At 41.9% G+C, this 25,310-nt stretch overlaps 1 protein-coding gene across 2 annotated transcripts; it reads left to right on the top strand.

Annotated features, from left to right (window-relative positions):
• The first annotated feature begins 1,863 nt into the window (after positions 1-1,863).
• Positions 1,864-25,066, top strand: MOB1A (MOB kinase activator 1A). 2 transcript variants are annotated; one of them, XM_003268684.4, is made up of 6 exons: positions 1,864-2,465; positions 8,598-8,764; positions 14,216-14,309; positions 15,975-16,108; positions 21,000-21,163; positions 23,896-25,066. In XM_003268684.4, exons 1-6 carry the CDS (start codon positions 2,452-2,454, stop codon positions 23,971-23,973), a joined length of 651 nt encoding a protein of 216 aa, XP_003268732.1. In that variant the 5' UTR covers positions 1,864-2,451; the 3' UTR covers positions 23,974-25,066. The 2 variants fall into 2 exon arrangements, with proteins under 2 accessions (XP_003268732.1, XP_030683579.1); XM_030827719.1 differs by lacking the exon at positions 1,864-2,465 and adding an exon at positions 2,790-3,011.
• Positions 25,067-25,310: the final 244 nt, after the last annotated feature.

Genomic DNA, 25,310 nt, shown 5'->3' with positions numbered 1-25,310 from the left:
GCCCACTTTAGCCTCACAAAGTGCTGGGATTACAGGTGTGAGCCACCTCGCCCGGCCTAAATCTGTGTTCCTATATTTGTAACTTCCATATAGCGATATCAAATCGCATATATTTATAAATCAAATTCCAAAAAACTACAAAAGTTTAAAAAATTAAAATTAAAATTATTAATTTTTTTTTTCAGGGGAGGAAAGAGTATGTAAATTTGCTTTACATAACTGACTGAAAAATATATTCAAGAAATAGTAAATATAATTTAATAAGTCTCATGTGCCCTAACATCATTAACTTAATGTGACAAGTGATATATGAATGAAATAAAATTACTGGAAACATGAACATTGTGCAGTCAGGTACAGGGCAAACTCCTTTACATTGAGCACCCTGCACCACCATTTGCTGAGCTGTGACTCAAGTCTCCCATTATTTTCCTTTTGTTTTCTTCGTTCCACCATGGTGGAATGAAGGCGTTGCTTGGCTGTCACTTGGCATTAATACCACACAAAAGCCTGTATATGAATGTTCATGATAGCATTATTAACAATAGACAAAAAGTGGAAACAACCCAAATGTTCCTCAACAGATGAATGGATAAACAGAATGTGGTATATTCACATAATGGAATATTACTCATCCATAGAAAGAAATAAAGTTTTTTTCTTTTTTCTTTTTGTTTTAGAGACAGGGTCTGGCTCTGTCACCCAGGCTGGAGTGCAGTAGCGCCATCTTGGCTCACTGCAGCCTCCATCTCCTGGACTCAAGGGATCCTCCTGCCTCAGCCTCCCGAATAGCTGTGACCACTGGCACACACCATTACGCCTGGCTCTTTTTTGTATTTTTGTAGAGACGGGGTTTCACCATGTTGCCCAGGCTGGTCTCGAACTCCTGAGCTCAAGTGATCCGCCAGCCTCAGACTCCCAAAGTGTTGGGATTACAGGCGTAAGCCACAATTGTGCCTGGCCAGTAATGAAGCTTTGATACATGCTACAATATGGGTGAGTTTTAAAACATTAGGCTAAGTGAAAGAAGTCAGTCACAAAAGACCACATAATGTGTGCTTCCATTCACAGTGTATATGAAATGTCCAGATTAGGTAAATACATGGAAATAGAAAGTAGAGTAGTGGTCGCCAGGGGTTGGGAGGAGGGAGGTGGGTAATAAAGAGTGACTGCTAATAGGTATGGGGTTTCTTTTCGGGGTGATGAAAATAGCCTAAAATTATGGTTAGGCTGGGCACGGTGGCTCATGCCTGTAATCCGAGCTTTGGGAGGCCGAGGCGGGTGGACCACTTGAGGTCAGGAGTTCAAGACTGAGACCAGCCTGGCCAACATGGTGAAACCCCGTCTTTACCAAAACAAAACAAAACAAAAACAAAAATTAGACGGGTGTGGCGGCGCACGACTGATCTCAGCTACTCGGGAGGCTGAGGCATGAGAATCACTTGAATCTGGAAGGCAGAGGTTGCAACGGACCGAGATTGCACCACTGCACTCCAGCCTGGGTTACAAAGTGAGACTCTGTCAAAAAAAAAAAAAAAAAAAAAAAAATAGTGCTGATGGTTGGCACACTTTGAAAACATAAACAAAGTCGGAGGCATTGGCTCACACCTGTGATCCCAGCATTTTGGGAGGTCAAACCAGGAGTAGCCCTTGAGCTCAGGAGTCCAAGACCAGCTTGGGCAACACAGTGAGACGCCCGTCTCGCAAAAACTTTGAGAAAATTAGCCGGGCGTGGTGGCACGCACCTGTGGTCTGAGCTACTCGAGAGGCTGATGCGAGAGGATCACTTAAGCCCAGGAAGTCCAGGCTGCAGTGAACTGTGAACTCCAGTTTGGGCGACAGAGCGAGACACCTCAGAAAAAAAAACGAAACAAACAAAAAAAAAAACGAAAAAGACCACTACAGGGTACATGTTTAAAGGATAGATTTTATGCTGTGTGAATATATTTCAAGTAAAAATTAAACTAACAATTTTAAAAATTGCAGGGGTACGCAGCGCTTATAGAGGTCCCTGCATAACCTAGGGAGCGGGGTCGAAACGCAGCAGCATCAAGATAGACTAAGAGCAGGACCAGCCACTGCCCCTTCCGCAGGACCGCCGTCCTCGCCACGCCTCCGGGGGAGGGAGGTCCTGGCTTGGAGAGCGATGATTGGCCGAGTTCTAGGACGAGGCGGAGCGAAAGGGGGCGCGTCCAGTCCCTCCCGGCTCAGCGAAACCTTAGCTCGCGAGATTTTGTTGGTTCCGCATTTCGGGTCTGCGAGGTGGGGTAGGCGGGCAAGGCGGGCGCCGAGGTTTGCTAGGGCTCGCAGCGGCCAGAAACCCAGCTCCGAGCGGCGGCGGCGCGGCTTCCGCTGCCCGTGAGCTAAGGACGGTCCGCTCCCTCTCGCCAGCTCCGAATCCTGATCCAGGCGGGGGCCAGAGGCCCCTCGCCTCCCCTCTGAGGACCGAAGATGAGCTTCCTCTTGTGAGTGGGGCCGGGCCGCGGGCGCCGGGGCTGCGGGCCGAGGTTGTTGGGGAGGCCTCCCCGGACCTGAGGCGAGGGCTGGGCCTGGGGGCCGGGGCGGGGGCGGGGTAGCTGGCGTTTGTTTTGCCTCTGTTCGGGTCCGCGGGGGAGGCGGAGACGTTGGGAGAGGCTGACAGAGATGAAGGTCGAGGTAAAGGAAACGGAGTGTGAAGCCTGGGGAGTAGAAAGGCCCCGGGGCCGTCGCGCCTCCAAACTTTTCCGCCCGAGCGCCCCCGAGGGCGGGGAGACGATCTGGGGGCGGAGCCGCGAGCTGCCAGTTTCTCTCGTCTCAAGCCTCTAGAAACCGTCCTTGCCGACTTAACTCGTTGCTCGGTTATAGGTCCAGTTTCATTATTGTCGGTGTTAAATGCCGCCCCAGGAGAATGTGCGTTGCCGCAGTTTGAGAAGCTTGAAATTAAGATGCTGGCCTTGGAGTCGGATCGTTCTGGCCAATTCTGATTCTGCCCACTTACTGGCTTTGATTTTAACCAACTTCTCTTGTCCTCGGTAGAATCGTGTGTTTTTAATCATTATGTAATATACCATACAACAGTATTACATAGTACATTGCAGTATTATTATAAATAATTTGGAAAGTTAAAATTAAAACAAATTCATAGTCCCATTACAGAAACACAATATTGCCATTTTAGTGCACTACAGCAATTAACTTGATAGGCATACCTTAGAATCTCATTTTAGAGATAATGCCTTAGCCCAACCAAACAAGGCTAAATGAAAAAGCTTGTAAATTCCCTGATGATTCTTATGCACATTAAGGTTTGAGAAGCATTGCTCTGGCGCAGTATTTTTTATTCTCAGGTAGCTCTCTCTACCTTGTATATTGCTTAAATGTGTGTTTTGTGATTGAATAATTATCCAATTTTAGTTATGGATGTAATCCACATGCTTGACATTTTTATTAAATACAATATAAAAACACTATATAGTTTCTTTTTTATTTTTATTATTATTTATTTTTTTTTTTTTTTGAGACGGAGTCTCGCTCTGTCGCCCAGGCTGGAGTGCAGTGGCTCGATCTCGGCTCACTGCAAGCTCCGCCTCCCGGGTTCACGCCATTCTCCTGCCTCAGCCTCTCCGAGTAGCTGGGACTACAGGCGCCCGCCACCACGCCCGGCTAATTTTTTGTATTTTTAGTAGAGACGGGGTTTCACCGTGGTCTCGATCTCCTGACCTCGTGATCCGCCCGCCTCGGCCTCCCAAAGTGCTGGGATTACAAGCGTGAGCTACGGCGCCCGGCCCTTTTTTATTTTTTATAACCAGAGTTTACCCACTTTATTGTGAGAAACTGGGATTCCTTCCATTATTTACTATTTTTAAATAGCACTACTCAGAATATGTTTATCTGCGTCTCGTTTTCCCTCCCTTGGGTTATTCTCGTAAATAAATGGTCTCTAAAATACGATTACCTTGTCAAAAAGCCTGTATGATTTAGATTTAATTTCCATATTAATAGAAGTATTCCTCCCTCCTCCACTTTTTTCTTACGAGTTGATATTTAGTTAGTGAATGCACAGTTGCTTTGTGGACCTTAATACAAGACTTTTTCTTTTTTTTTATTTTTTGAGACGGAGTTTCGCTCTGTCTCCCAGGCTAGAGTGCAATGGCACAGTCTTGGCTCACTGCAACCTCTTCCTCCCGGGTTCAAGCGACTCTCCTGCCTCAGCCTCCCGAGTAGCTGAGATTACAGGCGCCAGCCACCACACCTGGCTCATTTTTGTATTTTTAGTGGAGACTGGGTTTCATCATGTTGGCCAGGCTGGTCTCGAACTCCTGACCTCAGATGATCACTCCTGCACCCGGCCGAGACTTCTTTTTTTTAAACTTGGCTTTCTTGATGGATGCTTGAGTTGTTCCCGCTTTTTGGCCATTATGAATAATGCTGCTGTGAACATATGTGACAGGTTTTTGCATGGATGTATGTGTTCATATCTCTTGGGTATATACTTAGGAGCAGAATTGCTGGCTTATGTGGTAACTATGTTTAACCTTTTGAGGAACTGCCAAACTTTCAAAGTGCTGCACCATTTTACATTCCCATAAGCAGTCTATGAGGGGTCCAATTTCCCCACACCTCTCATAGCACTTGTTAATTTTCTTTTTTTTAATAGTCATCCTAAGTGGATGTGGAGTGGTATCTCCTGATTTTGATTTGCATTTCCCTAATGACTAATAATGTTCAGCATTTTTTTTGTGTACTTATTGGTCATTTGTATATATTCCTTGGAGTAAAGTCTATTCAGATCTTTTGCCTTTTTGTTTGTTTGTTTTTGTTTTTATTAATTAATTTATTTATTTTGAGACGGAGTCTCGCCCTGTTGCCCAGGCTGGAGTGCAGTGGCGCAATCTCGGCTCACTGCAAGCTCCGCCCCCCCGGGTTCACGCCATTCTCCTGCCTCAGCCTCCCAAGTAGCTGGGACTACAGGCCCCGCCACCACGCCTGGCTAATATTTTGTGTTTTTAGTAGAGATGGGGTTTCACCGTGTTAGCCAAGATGGTCTCAATATCCTGACCTAGTGATCCGCCCACCTTGCCCTCCCAAAGTGCAGGGATTAAGGGCGTGAACCACCGCGCCTGGCCTTGCCTGCTTTTAAATTGGGCTTTTTGTTTTTGAGTTGTAAGAGTTCTTTATACATTCTAGATACAAGTCCTTATCACATCTATGATTTGCGAATATTTTCTTCCGTGTTCGATACAGTTTTTTATCATGTTAAAAACTTTTCAGATTTGATTTTCAGTGTTTTCATCATTCTTTTTTACTTCCCTTTTTTTTTTTTGAGACAGGGTCTCACTCTGTTGCCTAGGCTAGAGTGCAGTGGTGCGATCTCAGCTCACTGCAACCTCCGCATCCCGGGTTCAGGCAATTCTCCTGCCTCAGCCTCCCAAGTAGCTGGGATTACAGGCACTTGCCACCACGTCCGGCTAATTTTTTTTTTTTTTTTGTATTTTTAGTAGAGGCGGGGTTTCACCATATTGGTCAGGGTGGTCTCAATTCCTGACCTTAAGTGATCCACCCGCCTCAGCCTCCCAGAATGCTGGGATTACAGGCGTGAGCCACTTCGCCTGGCTCTTTTTTACTTCTTAATCAGTCTTATTACCAAATTACTCAGGTAAAGTAAAAATCCATAGTTCTATTCCATTCCTCTTCCTAGAAGTAATCACCAGTTTTGATGAGTTTAGTTTTTGATATTTTCTATGCATTTACAAAATGGGCTCCTGCTGTACATTTGGTTGTGTATTATGTTTAACCATGTATTAGATCTTTCCCTGTGAATACGTGTACTCTGTCTGGTTTTCTTAACTTCTATACAATATTCCATGATATGGATGTATCATAGTTTAATTCAATCCTCTACTGATAAACTTGAGGATTGCTTCTAGGTTTCTCCCTATTAAAAACAGTCTTGGAAAACAAATCCTTATCCATATCTAGAGGAGATATTTAGAAGTAGAATGGATGGCTTGAGGAGCTTTTCAGTGTTAATAGATACTACCATATTGCCCTCCCAAAATGTTACACTTTATACTTTCACCAGTAGTGTATTAAAATACTAGTTTCTCTGTACCCTAGTCCAGTGGTCCCCAACCTTTTTAGCACCAGGGACCAGTTTTGTGGAAGACAGTTTTTCCACAGATCTGGTTGGGGAGATGGTTTTTGGATGATTCAAATGCATTACATTGATTGTGCACTTTATTTCTATTATGACATTGGAATATATAATGAAATAATTCTACCACTCATCATAATGTATAATCAGTGGGAGCTCTGAGCAACTAGACAGTCCCATCTGGGGGTAATGGGAGAGAGTGACAGATCATCAGGCATTAGATTCTCATAGGGCACATGCAATTTAGATCCCTTGCATGCACAGTTCACAATAGGGTTCATGCTCCTGTGAGAACCTAATGCCTCTGCTGATATGACAGGAGGTGGAGCTCAGGTGGTAATGCCAGCAATGGGGAGCGGCTGTAAATACAGATGAAACTTTGCTGCTTGCTCACTGCTCATCTCCGTCTGTGGGGCCCAGTCTGTGGCCTTGGGGTTGGGGGCCCTACCCTAGTCCACATTTAATGTAATCATTTAAACTTTTGACATTCAGATTAGGGAAAAAATAAATCTTACTTTAATTGAACAGTTTTCACATACTCATTGATTGTCATACTTCTGAATTGCCTATTCATCTCCTTAGCCTGTTTTTCTAAAGGATTCCTTATATTCTTAACGAGTTACAGAAGCCCTCTATTATCCAGTTCATCCTTTGTAATATATATTACAAGTACTTTTATTTGGTTACTTGTCTTTTTGCTCTGTTATGGAAGTTTTAATTGGTACTATTTGAAATCTGTCCACTTTTTCTTTGAGGTTTCTGAGTTTTGTATAGGAAGACTTTATGGATGATGTGATATAGGAATAAAAACATTTTTTCCTCAACAACGAGTTGTGCCTGTCTCGTTTATTTTCCCTATTATAAATGTAAAGATGTTAGTGTTTCTTTTACTGTGGTTTGCTTTCAAGGCGTCCTAAATAGTTGATACAGAAAACTGGATTTTTGAACTAAAAAAATTGGGATTACAGGTGCCTGCCACCACGCCTGGCTAATTTTTGCATTTTTAGTAGAGACGAGGTTTTGCCATGTTGGCCAGGCTGGTCTCGAACTCCTGACCTGCACTATTTTCTTTTTATCTTCCCCACCCCCCATGCCACCTTACTATGTTGTCCTGGCTGGTCTCAAACTCCTGGGCTCAAGAAATCCTCCCACCTTGGTCTCTCAAATGGCTGGGATTACAGATGTGAGCGACTGCACTTGGCCCCACCATTTTCTTTTTTCTTTTCTTTGTTTTGTTTTTGAGACGGAATCTCACTCTCTTGCCAAGCTGGAGTGAAGTGGTGCAAGCTTGGCTCACTGCAACCTCCGCCTCCTGGGTTCAAGCCATTCTCCTGCCTCAGCTTCCCGAGTAGCTGGGACTACAGGCGTGCGCCACCACGCCCAGCTAATTTTTGTATTTTTTTTCAGTGGAGACGGGGTTTCACCATGTTGGGCAGGATAGTCTCCATCTCTTGACCTCGTGATCCACTGCCTCGGCCTCCCAAAGTGCCGGGATTACAGGTGTGAGCCACTGCACCTAGCCATGGCCCCATCATTTTCTATAGCACTTTGGGAGGCTGAGGCGGGTGGATCACTTGAGGTCAGGAGTTCGAGACCAGCCTGGCAAACGTGGCAAAATCCCATCTCTACTAAAAGAAAAAAAAATTAGCTGAGCGTGGTGGTGCATGCCTGTAATCCCAGCTACTCGGGAGGCTGAGGCAGGAGAAACGCTTGAACCCAGGAGGTGGAGATTGCAGTGAGCCGAGATTGTGCCACTACATTCCAGCCTGGGTGACAGAGTAAGACTACATCTCAAAAAAAAAAAAAAAACCCACCAAAATTAAGGCCAAAAGAAGGTTCAGTTTCTCAAGAAGACACAGTTAGTGTCAGATCAAGAACTAAAATCCAGAATCTTTCTCTGTACCAGCCTTCTTCAGAGGGCATAGTAAAATTGCCTTATTTGTGGAATTGTGCTGCTAATCTTGCTTTTACGTGCAGGGGAAAAAAAGCATTCTTGTATTGTGATCAGCATCTTCCTATCTTGGCATTTTTCAGAGAGTATTTTTTTTTCTTTTCTTTTCTTTTTTTTTTTTTTTTTTTTGAGACTGAGTCTTGCTCTGTCGCCCTGGCTGGAGTGCAGTGATGCGATTTCAGCTTACTGCAACCTCTGCCTCCCAGGTTCAAGCCATTCTCCTGCCTCAGCCTCCCAAGTAGCTGGGACTACAGGTGTGTGGCCACCATGCTTGGCTAATTTTTGTATTTTTAGTAGACGTGTGGTTTCACCATGTTGGTCAGGCTGGTCTTGAACTCCTGACCTCAGGTGATCCCAAAGTGCTGGGATTACAGGCATGAGCCACTGTGCCTGGCCCAGAGAGTATTTTTTATTTTATTTTTACGGGCTACTTTATATACCTAAAATTATGTTGTTCTACCTGTTCTACTTCCAGTCTTAAAAATTCATATACTTGCACTTTTAATCTTACAGCAGCAGCCGCTCTTCTAAAACATTCAAACCAAAGAAGAATATCCCGGAAGGATCTCATCAGTATGAACTCTTAAAACATGCAGAAGCAACTCTAGGAAGTGGGAATCTGAGACAAGCTGTTATGTTGCCTGAGGGAGAGGATCTCAATGAATGGATTGCTGTAAACAGTAAGTTTTAAAATGCAACTTTGCTGTTTTATAGAAAGGTTTTGCTAAAATCTCTTTGTTAGTGAATTTTCTTTTACAGATAGAACTGTTTTAATATAACAAATTATCTGTAAAGAGACATTAAGTACAAATACATCCAAAGCTATGTTGCTCTTTTCAGAGTACTAGGTAGTAGTTTGTGAGGTTGAGTAGAGGGAGCTGAGGAGAAATGATGAGAGCTTTTGGGCAATTTCTGAGGAGAACAGTATGAAAAGCTGAGTAAGGTCAAATAAAAGATTGATAAATGAAAAGATTATGCCTGTTGTGGTCTGTGACTTTGTAGCAAATCCATCTACACAGTTTTACTTCCACTCCCAGCAGTACTCATCAGCCTGCATATCCAGAAAAGTCAATTGCAGTTCATATGGACAGTTGATTGTTGTGACTTAGAGTGTCAGAGGGAATTGAGAGATTGGGAGAAAATGGAGGGATCTGAGCTGAAAGTCACTTTAAGTTCAAGAGAACAAGGGCATGACATGGGACAATATGCTAAGTCTAGAGATTTGAATGTGAGAGTCTCTCATTTCTGAGATGAGATCATTTCTGGGTAATAAAGTTTAAATTAGATATTTCAGATGTTCCAGGAATAAAAAGTTTAAAACTTTTTGTTTATTTATTTAATTTTTTTTGAGATAGAGCCTTGCTCTGTCGCCCAGGCTGGAGTGCCATGGCTCAATCTTGGCTCACTGCAACCTCCGCCTCCCGGGTTCAAGCCATTCTCCTGTCTCAGTTTCCTGAGTAGCTGGGATTACGGCGCACGCCACCACACCCAGCTCAATTTTTATATTTTAGTAGAGATGAGGTTTCACCGAGTTGCGCGGGCTGGTCTCGAACTCCTGAGCTCAGGCAATCTGCCTGCTTTGGCTTCCCAAAGTGCTAGGATTACAGGCGTGAGCCACCACGCCCAGCCTAAAACTTTTTAATGGAAAATTTCAAACATATAAAAGTAGAGAGACTAAGTACAGTGAATTCCAGGTATTCATTCCATTACCCAGCTCCAACAAATATCAGTTTGTGACCAATTATTCTTCTTCTGTATGTCACCCTGATTATTTTAAGCAAATCCCAGACATGATGTTTCATCTATAAATATTTCAGTAAGGTATGTCTAAAAGACAAGAACTTGTAAAGATAATGACAATGCCATCATCCTTTAACTTATCAAATATCTGGTCAGTGTTCACATTTTTCATGACTGTCCCATAAATGTTTCTTTTTTTTTTTTCTTTTTTATTTGAGATGGAGTCTTGCTCTGTCACCCAAGCTGGAGTGCAGTGGCGAGATCTCGGCTCACTGCAACCTCCACCTCCTGGGTTTAAGCGATTCTCCTGCCTCAGCCTCCCGAGTAGCTGGGATTACAGGTGCCCGCCACCATGCCCAGCTAATTTTTGTATTTTTAGTAAAGACGAGGTTTTGCCATGTTGGCCAGGCTGGTCTCAAACTCCTGACCTCAAGTGATCTGCCCGCCTCAGCCTCCCAAAGTGCTGGGATTACAGGTGCGAGTCACCGCACCTGGCCAAATGTTTTCTTTCTAAAATTTTTTTGCTTTAAAAATTTGTGCTTTGTTTAAATCAGGATCCAAGGAGGCCTGTGTGTATGCTTCTTGAATCTTTTTTTTTTCTTCAGAGATAGGGTCTTGCTTTGTTGCCCAGGCTGGAGTACAGTGACACGATCATAGCTCACTGCAGCCTCAACTTCTGGGCTCAAGTGATCCTCCCACCTCACCCTTCCAAGTAGCTGGGACTACAGGCTCACACCACCATGCCCTGCTAATTTTTTTTTTGAGACGGAGTCTTGCTCTGTCACACAGGCTGGCGCGATCTCAGCTCACTGCAACCTCCTCTTCCTGTGTACAAGCTATTCTTCTGCCTCAGCCTCCCGAGTAGCTGGGATTACAGGTGCCCGCCACCACACCTGGCTAATTTTTCTATTTTTAGTAGAGACGAGGTTTTGCCATGTTAGCCAGGCTGGTCTCGAACTCCTGACTTCAGGTAATCCACCCACCATGGCCTCCCAAAGTGCTGAAAAAAAACCAGCCGAAAAAAAACCCTTTTAAAAAAACTTTATTCAGGGCCGGGCGTGGTGGCTCACGCCTGTAATCCCAGCACTTTGGGAGGCCGAGGCAGGCAGATCACGAGGTCAGGAGATCGAGACCATCCTGGCCAACATGGTGAAACCCCATCACTACTAAAAATACAAAAATTAGCTGGGCATGGTGGCGCACCCCTGTAGTCCCAGCTACTTGGAGGTTGAAGCAGGAGAATCACTTCCCGGGAGGTGGAGGTTGCAGTGAGCTGAGGTTGTGCCACTGCTCTATAGCCTGGGCGACAGAGCGAGACTCCGTCTTAAAAAACACACACACACACACACACACAAAAACAAACAAACAAAACTTTATTCAGATTATCATCTGTTATTCTGAAGGCATTTATTGACCTTCAGCCTTAGATTTTTCTTTGAGACTTAACTGCTATAGATCAGCAGTTCTCAAAATTTTTTGGTCTCAGATCCACTTATCCTCTTAAAAAATTATTGATTTCCATAAATATGTACCATTCTGTGTTAATTAAAAAAGTAAAATACAAGCTGGGCATGATGGCTCACGTCTGTAATCCCAGCACTTTGGGAGGCTGAGGTTGGCAGATCACTTGAGGTCAGGAGTTCGAGACCAGCCTAGGCAATATGGCGCAACACCATCTCTACTAAAGATACAAAAATTAGCTGGGTGTGGTGGCACACACTGTAATCCCAGCTACTCAGGAGGCTGAGGCAGGAGAATTGCTTGAACCTGGGAGATGGAGGTTGCAGTGAGTCAAGATCGCGCCACTGCACTCCAGCCTGGGCGACAGAGTGAGACCCAGTCGGGGGAAAAAAGAGGTAAAATACAAAAAATACAAAAAAATTATTGAGAACCCCAAAGAGCTTTTAATTATATTGGGTATATCTAGTGATACTCTGTTAGCAATTAAAACTGAGAGATGTAAATACTTATTTTTATTTTTTATTTTCTCTTGAGACAGTATCACTCTGTCGCCCAGGCTGGAGTGCAGTGTCACGATCTTGGCTCACTGCAGCCGCCTCCTGGCTTCAAGCAGTTCTCCCACCTCAGTCTCCAGAGTAGCTGGGATTACAGGCATGTGCTACCATGCCCGGTTAATTTTTGTATTTTCAGTAGAGACGGGGTTTTGGCATGTTGGCCAGGTTGGTCTTGAACTCCTGGCCTCAAGTGATCCTCCTGCCTCATCCTCCCAAAGTGCTGGGATTACAGGCGTGAGCCACTGCATCGGGCCCAAATTCATTTTAAAATAACAATAATAAACCCATTACATGTTAACATAAATACGTTTTTATGAAAAATGACTATTTTCCATAACAAATTTTAGTGAGAAGTATGGCATTGTTTTGTATTTTTGCAAATCTTATTTAATATCTGGCTTAATAGACACCTGGATTCTTATATCCGTTTCTGTATTCAGTCTGTTGTGATATTACACGTCATGAAGCCTCTGGAAAACACCATTGTGCCCTCTTGAGAGAATAAGAGTGAAAAGAACAATTAAAATGGTTTGACCTTACAGATCCTCCCTCAGATAGGGGATTCCTGGACCACATTTTGAGAATAGCTCTTCTAGACCAAACCAACTTCCACCTGGGCATATTTTTTGTTTTGAGTGAATATTGAATACCTAAGTGTTACTTTCTTAGAAACATGGCTAAGAGGAAGATTTATAAGTGAGGGAGTTTTGTATAAAATTCCTTTTACAAGATAGCATTTAAAAAAAAATCTATTTGTTTTTTAAGAAACTCGGAAAGTCCCTAGTTGTTTTTAGGTACTTCTTTAGACAGGAGACTAAAACTTTTTTATTTATTTATTTTTTTGAGACAGGGTTGTCCAGGCTGGAGTGCAGTGGTACCCTCACAGCTCACTGCAACCTTGAACTCCGAGGCTCAAGGGATCCTTCCACTTCAGCATCCTGAGTAGCTGGGACTATAGGCGTGTGCCACCATGCCTAACTAATTTTTTAAAATTTTCAATAGAGACCGGGGTCTAGCTGTGTTGCCCAGACTGGTCTCAAATCCTGGCCCCTTAAAGTGCTGTGATAATAGGCGTGAGCCGCTGCACCTAGCCTAAAACATTTTTTAAAACTTTCCAAGGCTTATATGGTTCTCTTTGCATAGAGTATACTCACTCAGTTTATTTACTGAGTGAGTTTACTCACCCCCTTCCTCTTCCATTTTATTCTGGATCTAGCTGAAGCTCCTTCAGGAAGTACCCCCTGACTACTTCCAACTCTTCATGACTTTGCCTTTTCTCTGTAGCGTTTATCATTGGCCTTTGGATCCTGTCTTCTTATATCTTGTCCTATTATTGCTATTTTTATTTTGAGACAGTGTCTCTGTCACCCAGGCTGGAGTGCAGTAGCGCCATCACAGCTCACGGCAACCTCAACCTCCTGGGCTCAAGCAGTCCTCTCGCCTCAGCCTCCTACATAGCTGGGACTATAGGTGCGCACCACCATGCCTGGCTAATTTTTAAAAAATTTTTGTAGAGCTGGAATCTCACTCTGTTGCCCAGGCTGGTCTTGAATTCCTGGGCTCAACCAGTCCTCCCACCTCAGCCTTCCAAAGTGCTGGGATTACAGGCATGAGCCACCATGCCGGGCTATATCTTATATTATTCATCTCTTTTAATTTTGTCCTTTCTGTTAGCTAGAGACTCCAGGGCAAGGAACTTTATCTGAAGTATTTTGTCCTCAGTATGCTGTAGACCTCAAAAACAAATGTTTATGATTAATTAGATCTTTTAAATGCCTCTGGATACAGCTGGTGCACTTTCTCCCTCACAGTATATTCCACAACACGTTTTGTCTCTTTCCTAACACAAATGGTATTATCTGGTCCAAATTGGTAAACTATGGATTTTTCATTCCCTTGGATGTAATCATATTGTATATTCAAATGATATAATAGTCGTCATTAAGTTAGAGTTATCTCCAGTATCTTATTTTCCTGCTGTTCTATGCGAGTGGATCACGAGGTCAAGAGTTCAAGACCAGCCTGGCCAACATGGTGAAACCCTGTCTCTACTAAAAATACCAAAACAAAATTAGCCGGGTGTGGTGGCATGCACCTGTAATCCCAACTACTTGGGAGGCTGAGGCAGGAGAATTGCTTGAACCCGGGAAGCAGAGGTTGCAGTGAGCCAAGATTGCACCAGCCTGGGCAACAGAGCAAGACTGTTTCAGAGAAAAAAAAAAGTGTAGTATGCTAAAGTTACAGTATCATTGGATTATTGAATGTCTCAAGGGTTCAGCTAAGAACCTAAATGTATTCTCTGTTTTTCTTTCAACTGAGAGGTCTCATATTTTGTGTTTACACAGACATTTTAACACAATTCTATTATCTCTGCAGCTGTGGATTTCTTTAACCAGATCAACATGTTATATGGAACTATTACAGAATTCTGCACTGAAGCAAGCTGTCCAGTCATGTCTGCAGGTCCGAGGTACATATACTGCTTATTATATAGGTGTTTGGATTAGTTTTACTTTATCACCAATTGATATAAATTAAACAGTTAAGATTTGTTATCCGTTTGTGTGAAGGTGATTCAATATTATTGGTTCTTGACTACTCACCTGTAAGCTTTTAGTTATTGTGTAATTTTTAAATTTTATTTATTTTGAGACAGAGTCTCGCTCTGTTGCCAGGCTGGATTGCAGTGTGTTATCTTGGCTCACTAACAACCTCTGCCTTCCGGGTTCAAGCGGTTCTCATGCCTCAGCCTCCCGAGTGGCTGGGATTACAGGCCTGTGCCACCACTCCCAGCTAATTTGTGCATTTTTAGTAGAAATGGGGTTTTGCCATGTTCCCCAGGGCCGGTCTCAAACTCCTGGCCTCAAGTGATCTGCCTACCTCGACCTCGCAAAGTGCTGGGATTAAAGGTGTGAGCCACTGCACCTGGCCAGCTATTAGTTATTATTAAATACTTTAGTATGTGGGTACTCCCTGTTTTCATTTTTATATTGCATCATAGTAAGTCTGAATGTTTTATTATAGGAGTAAACAGAAATTTGAGTTATGTTTGTCTTGAATTGCAAACATTTTATTTTTTCAATTTTATTAATAACATTTATGTTTCCTGTTTCTAGTTTTTAAATGAATTTCTTGGAAGAGTTTTTAGTTGATCTTTTAATATTTGATTATTTTTTCTTATGCTTATTTAGTATTTAAAGCAGCACAATTTAGAAGTAATGATCTGGCTTGAAGATGCTAGATTTAAAAATGTTTTGAATTTAATAAATTTCAAGAAATACTGAAAAAGATGGAACTCTGTCACTCATAATATTAATAAGTCCATCATATGGGATTAATGTTTGCTGTGTTTCCTTCCAGTTTCTTTTTTTTTTTTTCTTACAATGAATGACTGATTTTATGTGATGATAGATGTTATCAAGATGTTTGCTTCTTGGAAAAGATTGTCCTTTCTGACTTCGCTACAAGTGTAAAGGAAAAAAGATCCCTAATGAGTTTGTAGTCCTATTTTTATTATAATATTTTAGGAAGAATGTTTTTATTTTATATTGTGTTAAGTTTTATTCTTCAAGCTTTGAAAGAAATGAAAATAAACAGGAAAATTAAACTTACCTATGGCTCAAATGCTTTACACAGTGATGTTTTGTATAACTCTTGTTAATCCTTCTAGCTCAGCAAAGGTAGCGGGGGAAAATATGCATGCCTAATGTGTATCTCTAACACCTGGCCCCCAAAACAGAGTTTTATAATCTTGGCTCCATTGATGATAATAAATTGATGACCAAGAATCTCAGAAGAATGTAGTGGATCCATCGGCTCCATACCCAGCCCTCAGCAACCTTCTGCTTTACAGGAATGCAGTTCCTTCAAGTTTCCTAGGGCTGTGTTGTTAATAAAACATGTATCCTGGCATTGCCTCCTGCCACATTATCTCCCTTTTTTCTTCCAGTTATAACCGTCACTTTCAGGATAATTCTATAGGGAGCTCACAGTAATCTTCAGTAGAACTTAAGGTGATTTATTAAAGTTAAATGTAACTTCTGTTGACAAAATGTGAATGAACCTGTTTTAATTACAACTTGCACATTTGTTAATATTTTTGAAAAATTTATCAGTAAAACATTTTTCTCTCTAGATATGAATATCATTGGGCAGATGGTACTAATATTAAAAAGCCAATCAAATGTTCTGCACCAAAATACATTGACTATTTGATGACTTGGGTTCAGGATCAGCTTGATGATGAAACTCTTTTTCCTTCTAAGATTGGTGAGTTAACATTGTGGAAGTATTCTTTCTTTTTTTTAAATTTTATTTTATTAATATAAATAGAGATGGTGGGGGTTTGCTATGTTGTCCAGGTTGGTCTCAAACTCCTGGCCTCAAGTGATCCTCCTGCCTTGGCCTCCCACAGTGCTGGGATTACAGGCTTGAGCCACCGTATCCAGCCTGTTTCTCTTTTTGAATGATAAATCTGCTCTTTTTAACATTGTTATACTTGTAGAGACTGCCAAATTCACCTCCAAAAAGTTTGTACCAACATATACTCCCCCCAACCCTGTTTGTGTTTGCCTGTATTTCTTCACCAACACTGGTTATTACTCATTTTTTAATCTTTTCTAATTTGGTTAAATTTCTGTTTTAATGTACATTTTAAAAATGTTGATGAGATTGAGCATTTTAGCCTTTTTTTTGTTTGTTTTATTGATCATTATGTGTTTTCTGTTTATATCTTTCATCTATTTCTGTGTAAAGGATATTAGCACTTTGTCGTACATGTTGTATATATTTTTCCCCGGGTTACCTTTTGTCTCATTTTGTTCATGGAGTATTTTTGCTATACACAACCTTAATATTTTGTCCTATTTTATCTTTTATGGCTTGATTTTAATATAACAGTTAGAAAGCTTTTCCCTGCTTCAAGATTATAAAAATATTTATTCATGTTGTCTTTTTTTTTATTTTTATTTTTTGAGACAGAGTCTCACTCTGTTGCCCAGGCTGGAGTGCATCAGCACAATCTTGGCTCACTGCAATCTCCACCTCCCAGGTTCAAGCAATTCTTATGCCTCAGTCCCTGGGTAGCTGGGACTACAGGCACATGCCACCACGTCCAGCTAATTTTTGTATTTTTAGTAGAGACAGGGTTTCACCATGCTGGCCAGGCTGGTCTTAAACGCCTGACCTCAAGTGATCTACCTGCCTTGGCATCCCAAAGTGTTGGGATTACAGGCATGAGTCACCACGCCTGGCCGGGAAGGTTTTTTTCCCTGAATGCTACATTAATTTTTTTCCAAATGGAAATACTAGTCAGTTTGTCCCATTACCATTTATTAAACACATTTGCCTTTTCTCCCCTGATTATCTTATGTGCACAACAAATTGCCATATATTTTTGCATGTTTTAGTCTCGTTATCTGTTCCTATAGAAATTCCACACATCGGTGACTGTGGCCCTGCATCTGTTAGCATCTTGTAAGGCTGGTCTCCCTTCCTTGCTCTTTTTCAGAATATTCACAGCTATTCTGGGATATTTGTTTTTGCAAAGAACTTAGAAACATTTTGTCAAGGTAAAAAAAAAAATTAGATTTTAATTATGACTATATTTAATTTTTATAGATAGAGATTCTTTTTACTGAATCTTCCTAGCCAAGAACAAGATATTACTCATTTATTCATGTCTTTAGCTTTATTTTCTCTTGTAAAATTCTGTAGTTTAATCAATTGTTAAAGTTTCTTAATTTTATTCTAGGGATTTTATGTCTTTTATTGATAATCTGGTTTCCGGCTGGTTATTTAGTATATAGGAAAGCTGTTGGTTTTTATTTTTTAATTTATTTTTAATTTTTTTTGAGACAGGGTCTCACTCTCTTCCCCAGGCTGGAGTGCAGGGGTGTGATCACAGCTCTCTGCAGCCTTGGTCTCCTGGGCTCCAGTGATCCTCCCACCTTAGCTTCCCAAGTAGCTGGGACTACAGGCATGCACCGCTACACCTGGCTAATTTTGTTTATTTTTTGTAGAGATGAGGTCTCATGTTGCCCAGGCTGGTCTCAAACTCCTGGGCTCAAGCAACACTCCTTCCTCGGCCTTCCAAAAGTGTTGGAATTAAAAGTGTTGGTCTCAAACTCCTGACCTCAAGTGATTCACCCACTTTGACCTCCCAAAGTGCTGGAATTACAGGCATGAGCCACCACGCCTGGCTTTTTTCTCACTTTCTTGTTCTTAAATCATTCATTCTGATCCACCACCTCTCACTCCCACTCCCCTGCCATTAGGCTATTATCTGCATCTTACTTTTGCCAGTTATTTAGTCTCAGACAGAACTGTTTATCATTAATTTTTTACTAATATATGCAAATTAGTAATATCCTTTTATTAGAAAGATGCCCATTTATACATTCTGATAAAAAAGATGTTTGATTTTGAAATCTACTTTTTATTTTGAGACAGAGTCTCACTCTGTTGCCCAGGCTAGAGTGCAGTGGTGCAGTTACAGCTCACTGTAGCCTTGACCTCCCAGGTGCAAGTAGTCTTCCTACATCAGCCACTTGAGTAGCTGAGACCACAGGCATATGTGCCACCACGCCCAGCTAATTTTTTAATTTTTTGTAGACATGAGGTCTCACTATGTTGCCCAGGCTGGTCTCAAACTTCTAGGCCCAAGCAACCTTTCTGCTTCAGTCTCCCAAAGAGCTTGAGATTACAGGCATGAGCCACTGCACCTGGCCAGAAATCTGCTTTTTTTTTTTTTTTTTTTTTTTTTTTGAGGCAGAGTCTCGCTCTGTTGCCCAGGCTGGAGTGCAGTGGCACGATCTCAGCTCACTGCAAGCTCCACCTCCCGGGTTCACACCATTCTGCCATTCTCCTGCCTCAGCCTCCCGAGTAGCTGGGACTACAGGCGCCACCACCACGCCTGGCTAATTTTTTGTATTTTTAGTAGAGACGGGGTTTCACCGTGTTAGCCAGTATGGTCTCGATCTCCTGACCTCATGATCCTCCCGCCTCGGCCTCCCAAAGTGCTGGGATTACAGGCATGAGCCACTGTGCCCGGCCAGAAATCTGCTTTTTCAATACATGAATAATAAAAATCCTGCCCAGGAAAACATGCCTATAAGCTCCAGGATAATATCTGAAAAGTCAGGTTAATGAGGACTGGGGTAGTGGTTGGGAATAACCACAAACATCAGCAAAATATACTAAGTTTCAGGTTATTGAGAACTGGCTGGGAAAAAATGCAAGGAAAGAATGTTTTAAGCCTTTGTTTTCTGAAAGATTGAAAAAAGAATATGTTTCAAGAGTAGCGTTGTGGAACAGGCCTTTAAGGCCAACTAATGTAGGTTTATTTTTATTTTTATTTTTTGAGATGGAGTCTCACTCTGCCGCCCAGACTGGAGTGCAGTGGCGGCGATCTTGGCTCACTGCAACCTCCACCTCCTGGGTTCAAGCAATTCTTCTGCCTCAGCCATCTGAGTAGCTAGGATTACAGGCCTTAGCCACCACGTCTGGCTAATTTTTGTATTTTTAGTAGAGACAGGGTTTCACCATGTTGATCAGGCTGGTCTCGAGCTCCCGACCTGCCTGTCCCTGTTTTCTAATGGACTTTGATATTGTCAGCCAAAATTCTCGGGAATGTAACCAGTTGGATCCCCACCTCCACTGCTTGGAAAGATACCAAACTCTACCCCAGTTGTTTCTAAAAAGATATTTCTTTTTTTTTTTTTTTTTGAGACGGAGTCTCGCTCTGTCACCCAGGCTGGAGTGCAGTGGCGCGATCTCGGCTCACTGCAACCTCGGCCTCCCAGGTTCAGGCAATTCTCTGCCTCAGCCTCCCGAGTAGCTGGGATTACAGGTGCCCACCACCACCCCTGGCCAATTTTTGTATTTTTAGTAGAGACGGAGTTTCACCATGTTGGCCAAGCTGGTCTCTTTGGCCAGGCTGGTCTTGACCTCCTGACCTCGTGATCTGCCCGCCTCGGCCTCCCAAAGTGCTGGGATTACAGGCGTGAGCCACTGTGCCCGGCTGCCTTTTTATTTTGCTTAGGAGAGTTTCCAGTTCTCATTGAGAGAGTGCGTATGTATGTAATTTCTTCTTTTTTTTCCTAAGGGATGAGGTTTTACCTTGTTGCTCAGGCTTATCTTGAACTCATGAGCTCAGGCAGTCTGTCCACTATGGCCTCTCAACGTGCTGGATTACAGGCACGAGCCACCACACCGAGCCAGTGTAATTTCTTTAGAGTTACAAATTACAAAGTAAAAATATTTATAATCAAAATACTTACTCTTGTTGCATTTAATTTCAGAAAGAAACTCTCTAATATTAAAGAACTAAATCCCAGTACTTTGGGAGGCCAAGGCAGGCAGATCACTTGAGGCCAGGAATTCGAGACCAGGCTGGCCAACATGGCAAAAACCCATCTCTACTAAAAATACAAAAATCAGCCAGGCGTAGTAGTGCACGCCTGTAGTCCCAGCTACTTTGGAGGCTGAGGTGGGCAGATTGCTCGAGCCTGGGAGGTGGAGGTTACAATGAACCATGATCATGCTACTGAACTCCAGTCTGGGTGACAGTTAGACTCAGTCTCCGGAAAAAAAAAAAAAAGAAAACTAGAACTACAGGATTTTTGAACTTTGATTCAGCAGCATCTTACATAATTTGATACCTGTGCCTGAGGCAGTCAGAAAAAAGTGTGGTACTTTGTGAGGATTTGGGTTTGGGTTTTCATTTCCTTGGCTTTAAAAAATATATACAGAGGTAGGTTTGTGTGTATTTATGAATGTGTGTGTTTATATGTTGCAGGTGCTCATGGCAGTGTGTAAACTTTCTGCTGTTAGGCTGGGCATGCCTGTAATCCTAGCACTTCAAGAGGTTGAGGTGGGCAGATTGCTTGAGCTCAGGAGTTCAAGACCAGCCTGGGCAACATGGCGAAACCACATCTCTACAAAAAATACAAAAAATTAGCTGGGCGTGGTGGCGTGTACCTGTAGTTCAGGTTATTTGGGGGGTCAAGGTGGGAGGATCACTTGAGCCCAGGAGGTTGAGGCTGCAGTGAGCTGAAATTGCACCACTGCCTGAGTGACGAAGTGAGACCCTGTCACAAACAACTTTCTACTGTTAAATTAGGTAACAGACTAATTGTTTCATATGTGTATTTAATTGCAGGTGTCCCATTTCCCAAAAACTTTATGTCTGTGGCAAAGACTATTCTAAAGCGTCTGTTCAGGGTTTATGCCCATATTTATCACCAGCACTTTGATTCTGTGATGCAGCTGCAAGAGGAGGCCCACCTCAACACCTCCTTTAAGCACTTTATTTTCTTTGTTCAGGTAAGTTGATCCATGTCGATTTCTGTGTCCTGTGACTTTGACTTACTTGGATTGGGAACATCAACAAAGAGCAGTGTGTCTTAGTTATAGATGTAGAGCCAATTACAGGCAAGCTTCTCTTTTCTGTTTTGTTCTCTTTTCCACATTATTTATTTTATTGATGTGTGCAGCAGTATAAAAAGGTATCACCCCCATTTGGGCTTTCTGCCTCTGGCCTCCCTAGGTCTGTGGTTAGGATTATCCATTCAGGGTTATGGCCTGTTGCTTTGTGGACCCTTAGTCAGAACTGGAACTTTTTTTTTTTTTTGAGACAGAGTCTCACTCTGTGGCCCAGGCTAGAGTGCAGTGGCGTGATCTTGGCTCACTGCAACCTCCGCCTCCTGGGTTCAGGTGATTCTCCTGCCTCAGCCTCCTGAATAGCTGTGATTACAGGTGCCCACCACCACCCCCAACAAATTTTTGTATTTTTAGTAGAGACGGGGTTTCTCATGTTGGCCAGGCTGGTCTCGAACTCCTGACCTCAGGTGATCCACCCACCTCAGCCTCCCAGAGTGCTGAAATTACAGGCCTGGGCCACAGCACCCAGCCAGAATTGGAACTTTAAAAAAATCAAAATAATTCACATTGTTTGAAAAAGATATCAAAGAATTGGCACGCCTTTAGCCTAACTTTAGAGATACTTATATTTTGCATATTGAATTACATATACATGTCTGTCTAGATATTTTATGATGAAAAAACCTGGTAGCTTTATAGTAGATACTGTGTATTATAGTTTTGTGTACTGTACCATGCTCTTCCTGATCTTCCTTCTCAGATTGGTGCATAAAAGGTCTACTGGCCCTTTATCAAAAATTCAGTTTGTAGTTTTCAGATAGTTTCTTTTTTTTTTTTTTTTTTTTTTTGAGACGGAGTCTTGCTCTGTTGCCCAGGCTGGAGTGCAGTGGCGCAATCTCGGCTCGCTACAAGCTCCGCCTCCCGGGTTCATGCCATTCTCCTGCCTCAGCCTCTCTGAGTAGCTGGGACTACAGGCGCCCGCCACCACGCCCGGCTAATTTTTTTTTGTATTTTTAGTAGAGACGGGGTTTTACCGTGGTCTTGATCTCCTGACCTCGTGATCTGCCTGCCTCGGCCTCCCAAAGTGCTGGGATTACAAGCGTGAGCCACCGTGCCCGGCCTTTTTTTTTTTTTTGAGACAAGAGTCTTGCTCTGTCACCCAGACTGGAGTGCAGTGACACGATCTCTGCTAACTGCAACCTTTGCATCCTGGGTTCAAGCAGTTCTCCTGCCTCAGCCTCCTGAGTAGCTGGGATTACAGGCGCCTGCCACCACGCCCAGCTAATTTTTATATTTTTACTAGAAATGGGGTTTCACCACGTTGGCTAGGCTGGTCTCGAACACCTGACCTCAAGTGATCCATCCACCTCATCCTCCCAAAGTGCTGGGATTACAGGCGTGAGCCACCATGCCCGGACTTTTTCGGGCACTTTTAATGTAAATTTAAATATGTATACAGTTTTGATTTCAATGTTTAACACAGTGAGGATCATACTGATACCTAGAGTTACTTCTTTAATAAGTCTCCCATTGTAAGAATATAGGAAAAAACAAACTCCCTTTATCCTACTATACTCTCACCACACAGAACGCTTCTGTGACCAAACATGGGGACTGTCCCTCACACACCAAGCAAGTGATCATTTCTACAGTGGACACCAGATGAATGTCCTATAATTCGATTCAATTTTGATAATGTCTATCTGGAGGTAGCATCAGATCCTACAAATTTGAGAGCTCAGTCCCTCAAGACTGCCCCCCACTTGGGATATCAATCAAAAGTAATACATTGTCACCTATACCTCTGACTATAAACCAGGGTTCCCACAACCTTCTCCTTGGATTTGATTAGTTTGCTGGAGCAGCTTATAGAACTCAGGGAAATACTTATCTCTACCCGTTGATTATGAAAGATGTTAACAAAAGATACAGATGAACAGCCAGATGGAAGCGATGTGTAGGGCCAGAGGAGAAGGGGCTTCCATGCTGTCTCCAGGCATGCCATGCTCCAGGAACCTCCACGTGTTCAGCTATCTGGAAGCTCTCCTGAGCCCTGTTTTTTGTGTTTTTATGGAGGCTTCATTACTTGCCCATGATTGATTAAATAATTGGCCATTGATGATCAACTCAACCTTCAGCCAGCCCTTTCCCCTCCCCCTCCCCAGAGGTTGTGATCTGGGAAGGGGAGAGGGCTGGCTGAAGGTTGACCAGTTCCCATCCTGAAGCTTTATAGGAGCCTCAGCCATCAGTCATCTCATTAGCATACAAGATACTCTTAGCACTCTGGTGATTCCAACAAGGGTTTTAGGAGCTGTGTGTGAAGAAACAGGAAGACCAAATACTTATATCACAATATCATACCTATATTTTTAAAAAGAGAGGGCCGGACGTGGTGGCTTACCCCTGTAATCCTAGCACTTTGAGATTTGGGATGCCAAGGTGGGCAGATCACTTGAAGCCAAAGTTCAGTACCAGCCTGGGCAACATAGACCACATCTGTGCAAAAAAAAAAAAAAAGAAAAAGAGTAAATGCCTATTTTAAAATGTTCACAGAGGTTATTTCATCATTCTTTTGGACTTCAGAAAACTAGAGTTGAGAATCCTTTCTCCAAAAGACATTTACAGAGTTTCAGTTTTAGATCCATTTTTAATTGTTATTTTTCTTCTTTTTTTAGGAGTTTAATCTGATTGATAGGCGTGAGCTGGCACCTCTTCAAGAATTAATAGAGAAACTTGGATCAAAAGACAGATAAATGTTTCTTCTAGAACACAGTTACCCTCTTGCTTCATCTATTGCTAGAACTATCTCATTGCTATCTGTTATAGACTAGTGATACAGACTTTAAGAAAACAGGATAAAAAGATACCCATTGCCTGTGTCTACTGATAAAATTATCCCAAAGGTAGGTTGGTGTGATAGTTTCCGAGTAAGACCTTAAGGACACAGCCAAATCTTAAGTACTGTGTGACCACTCCTGTTATTATCACAGTCATACTTGGTTGTAATATGTGATGGTTAACCTGTAGCTTATAAATTTACTTATTATTCTTTTACTCATTTACTCAGTCATTTCTTTACAAGAAAATGATTGAATCTGTTTTAGGTGACAGCATAATGGACATTAAGAATTTCCATCAATAATTTATGAATAAGTTTCCAGAACAAATTTCCTAATAACACAATCAGATTGGTTTTATTCTTTTATTTTACAAAATAAAAAATGTATTTTTCAGTATCCTTGAGATTTAGAACATCTACGTCACTTCAGATAACATTCTAGTTTCAAGTTTGTATGGTAGTGTTTTTATAGATAAGATAACGTATATTTTTTCAGAATTCATGATTGCAGTTTAAATCATCATATGACATGTGGGTGGGAGCAGCAAAAGTTATTTTTACAGGGACTTCATTTTTTTATCTTTATTTGAGACTGTTTTCATATCTATCTAAATTATTAGGAATGTGTGTATCAGAAGTAATTTTTTAATGTCTTCTAAGGATGGTCTTCCAGGCTTTTAGACTGAAAAGCTTAATTCAGATAGTAGCTTTTGGCTGAGAAAAGGATTCCAAAATATTAACAACAAATTTAGATCTCAAAACCACTATTTTTATTATTTCATTATTTTTCAGAGGCCTTGAAATTCTGGATAAGAGAATGGAGGAAAATACTCAGAGTACTTGATTATTTTATTTCCTTTTATTAAAAAATTACTTCTATGTTTTTATTGTCTCTTGAGCCTTAGTTAAGAGTAGTGTAGAAATGCATGAACTTCATCCTAATAAGGATAAAACTTAAGGAAAACCACAATAAACCATGAAGGTGTACACATCTTATAACACAGATAGTTTTGGTGTGCTACCTATTCTTGAGAGAGTGAGTGAGTGTATGTGTTTAAAGGAAACAAAATGGGAGAAATAAGTTTTAAAAAAATCCTCATTCTGTTAATATTCAAAAGATGGACTGAGCTCCCACTTGGGTTTTATCTTGTTTTAATTGTTTTTGTATCAAAACTTGAAATTCCTCTATTTCTATTGGGATATAAAAACCTTCCCCTTTAATGAAGAAAACATTTATTTTTTATTTGGTTC

The sequence above is a fragment of the Nomascus leucogenys genome, chromosome 14 (genome assembly GCF_006542625.1).
Source record: "Nomascus leucogenys isolate Asia chromosome 14, Asia_NLE_v1, whole genome shotgun sequence".
NCBI lineage: Eukaryota > Metazoa > Chordata > Mammalia > Primates > Hylobatidae > Nomascus > Nomascus leucogenys.
The sequence above is the reverse complement of the archived record's forward strand: the minus strand, read 5'-3'. Positions and strand labels throughout refer to the sequence as shown.